General features: G+C 36.3%; 1 protein-coding gene across 1 annotated transcript; it reads left to right on the top strand.

Annotated features, from left to right (window-relative positions):
• Positions 1-920: 920 nt before the first annotated feature.
• On the top strand, positions 921-2033 carry LOC107577400 (DNA-binding protein SATB1-like; the record flags this gene model as incomplete). The annotated part of the gene is made up of 3 exons (XM_016263485.1): positions 921-1212; positions 1574-1773; positions 1857-2033. Coding segments are annotated over exons 2-3 (352 nt in total), but the record flags the coding sequence as incomplete, so codon positions are not given.
• Between the last annotated feature and the right edge of the window lie 346 nt (positions 2034-2379).

The following is a 2379-nucleotide window of genomic DNA, read 5'->3' as shown; positions in this document are numbered from 1 at the left end:
AAAAAAAAAAAAAAAGTAATACTGTGAAATGTTATTACAAATTTAAATAAAGTTCTACATTTTATTATATTTTAAAAATGCAATTTGTTCTTGTGATGGTAAAGCTGAATTTGCAGCAGCCATTACAGTCTTCAGTGTCACGTGGTCCTTATAAAATCATTCTAATATGCTAACTTTGTGCTCAAGAAACATTTCTTATTATCAATTTTGACAGTTATGCCGGTAAATATTTTTGTGGATACATTCATTTTTTTTAGGATTCTTTTATGAAAAGAATAGAAACCTTTTTTTAATATTGTAGATGTCTTAACTGTCACTTTTGATACATTTTATGAACTCTTTCAAAATTTATTTCAAAAATGATATTATGGATCTTTTGAACTGTTTACGGCAACATATTTTAAACTAACAACACTTGGTTAAATTACATACATTTCCATTTCATCTTGTGAGGGAAAAATTTGTACAACTAAACATTCATCACCAAAAACTAAAATGACTAAAATTTCAATCAAATGCAAATTAGTAGAGCATCATTAAAGAGGAAGTCCTTATGTAAACCTTTAATAAACTTATCTGGTCATTATTATTAGATAAATGTAGTCTTTACTCATCAATGCTGTCCAAATTTTTCTAGTATCGATATGTCCCAGGACAAAACATTTCATGAGTGTTGTCACAGCACTCAATGTAAGCCAATCAAAATGTATGACTAGTTGAAGTTGTAAATTAGATATTTGAAATTAAGAGTTTTTACTATTGAAACATCAAAAATGCTTGAGAAATCAATTATTAAATGTTAAAATAGCTTGCCATACTAAAACAGTCATGTATTCTGACAGGAGGCACTTCTGCTGGAAACTGATTGGTCCGCTCTTGGTGACATCACATTGATGATGCTTTGTGGGGCCGTCTAGAGATTTAATTACGGATCTGTGTTCGCGCATTACATTGTACGATTCGTTTTTCCTCACTGTTAGCCTTATTTTTTTTATTTAAATGTGTCTGTTTTTTCCGTTTGCTAAGAACAAAGACCTTTCTTTATGAAATAAACCCCGCTCTCGAGTCGCTTGTCATCGGACCCTCGCGCTGATTCAGGAGCCAGTGTTTTTGTTAGTGAGCGATCCTGGGACGCGCGCTAGCTGTGTCGGCATGTTCGGATCCCCGTCTGCAGGATTATAACCACCGGAAAACAGCACTGCAGACAATAAAGTAAGTGACTGAAAAAATAGGGCATAAAAAGAAGACGAGATGATGATTTGTCATAGGTTGAGCATATATGCAGCACCTGTAGCAGCTCTTTACTGCTGAACAAATAACATCTTAAGCCAGCCTAAGATGGTTTGCTGGTCGTAGGTGGTTTGAGATGGTCTCCCAGCCTGATCAAGCTGGTCTTTAGCTGGGAAACAACTTGGTCTCTCAGTCTGATCAGCAAAAAAAAATAAAAGACAAGTCTAGAACCAGTAAAAAAGACCATCATAACAGAGAAGAAAAAACAAAACAACTGAGCATTACTACAATTCTCTCTCTATATATATATGTTCTCCTTTCCTCATGCTATCATTTTTTGTAGTTTGTGAGAGCTGAGATTAAAAACGATGATGGACCATTTGGCAACTACTAGTGGCACCCAGGGGCCCGTCATGTCTGAATCCTCTTATCCTCCCTGTAAAATGGCCCGTATGGAGAATTCAGTAGATCTGCCTGTACCTGGAGTCACTCCTGTGAGCCTGACCTCCAAACAAACATCATTACACACAAACAGGAGGAAAGGTATCCACTGATGGGCATAAACACAGATAGAAGACCATGTCTGTTTATAAGATGTCTGAGTGATTGTATTCTCCTTTCCACAGGCAGTCTGATTCCTGTGTTCTGTATGGTGGAGCAGAGTGATGTCCCACCCTCAGAGAGGAAGAGGTCAGAGCATGCAGAATTTGTGCTGTTGAAGAAAGACCTGCTGTTCAGCCAGATTACAGAGGCTGCACTGCAAGAGCTGGGATACACACACACCGCGGCGGCTCTGGCTACAGGTACACACACACTAATGAATAATTCACACTCAATTCAAATTGAATATGTAAGCCTGAAAGATGGGGATGGGGCTGTTTCTTTTAGTTCCAGTCCGCACCATCATATAGCCTGCATCTTATCTTTTTGTATATGCATCACACTTACTGTAAACCATGTTCAAAAATGTAAAAAGTCCCATATGCTCACCAAGGCTATACTGATTAAATAGTAATACTGTGAAATATTAATATAATTTTAAATAACCATTTTCTATTTTAATATATTTTAAATGTAATGTACTCCTGTGATGGCAAAGATGCTTTTTAATATGCTGATTTGGTGCTCAAGAAACATTTCTTATTATCA

The sequence above is a fragment of the Sinocyclocheilus grahami genome, unplaced genomic scaffold, assembly GCF_001515645.1.
Source record: "Sinocyclocheilus grahami isolate Dianchi unplaced genomic scaffold, SAMN03320097.WGS_v1.1 scaffold5938.1, whole genome shotgun sequence".
NCBI classification, from domain to species: Eukaryota; Metazoa; Chordata; class Actinopteri; order Cypriniformes; family Cyprinidae; genus Sinocyclocheilus; species Sinocyclocheilus grahami.
This window is presented reverse-complemented; position numbering and strand designations above follow the sequence as displayed.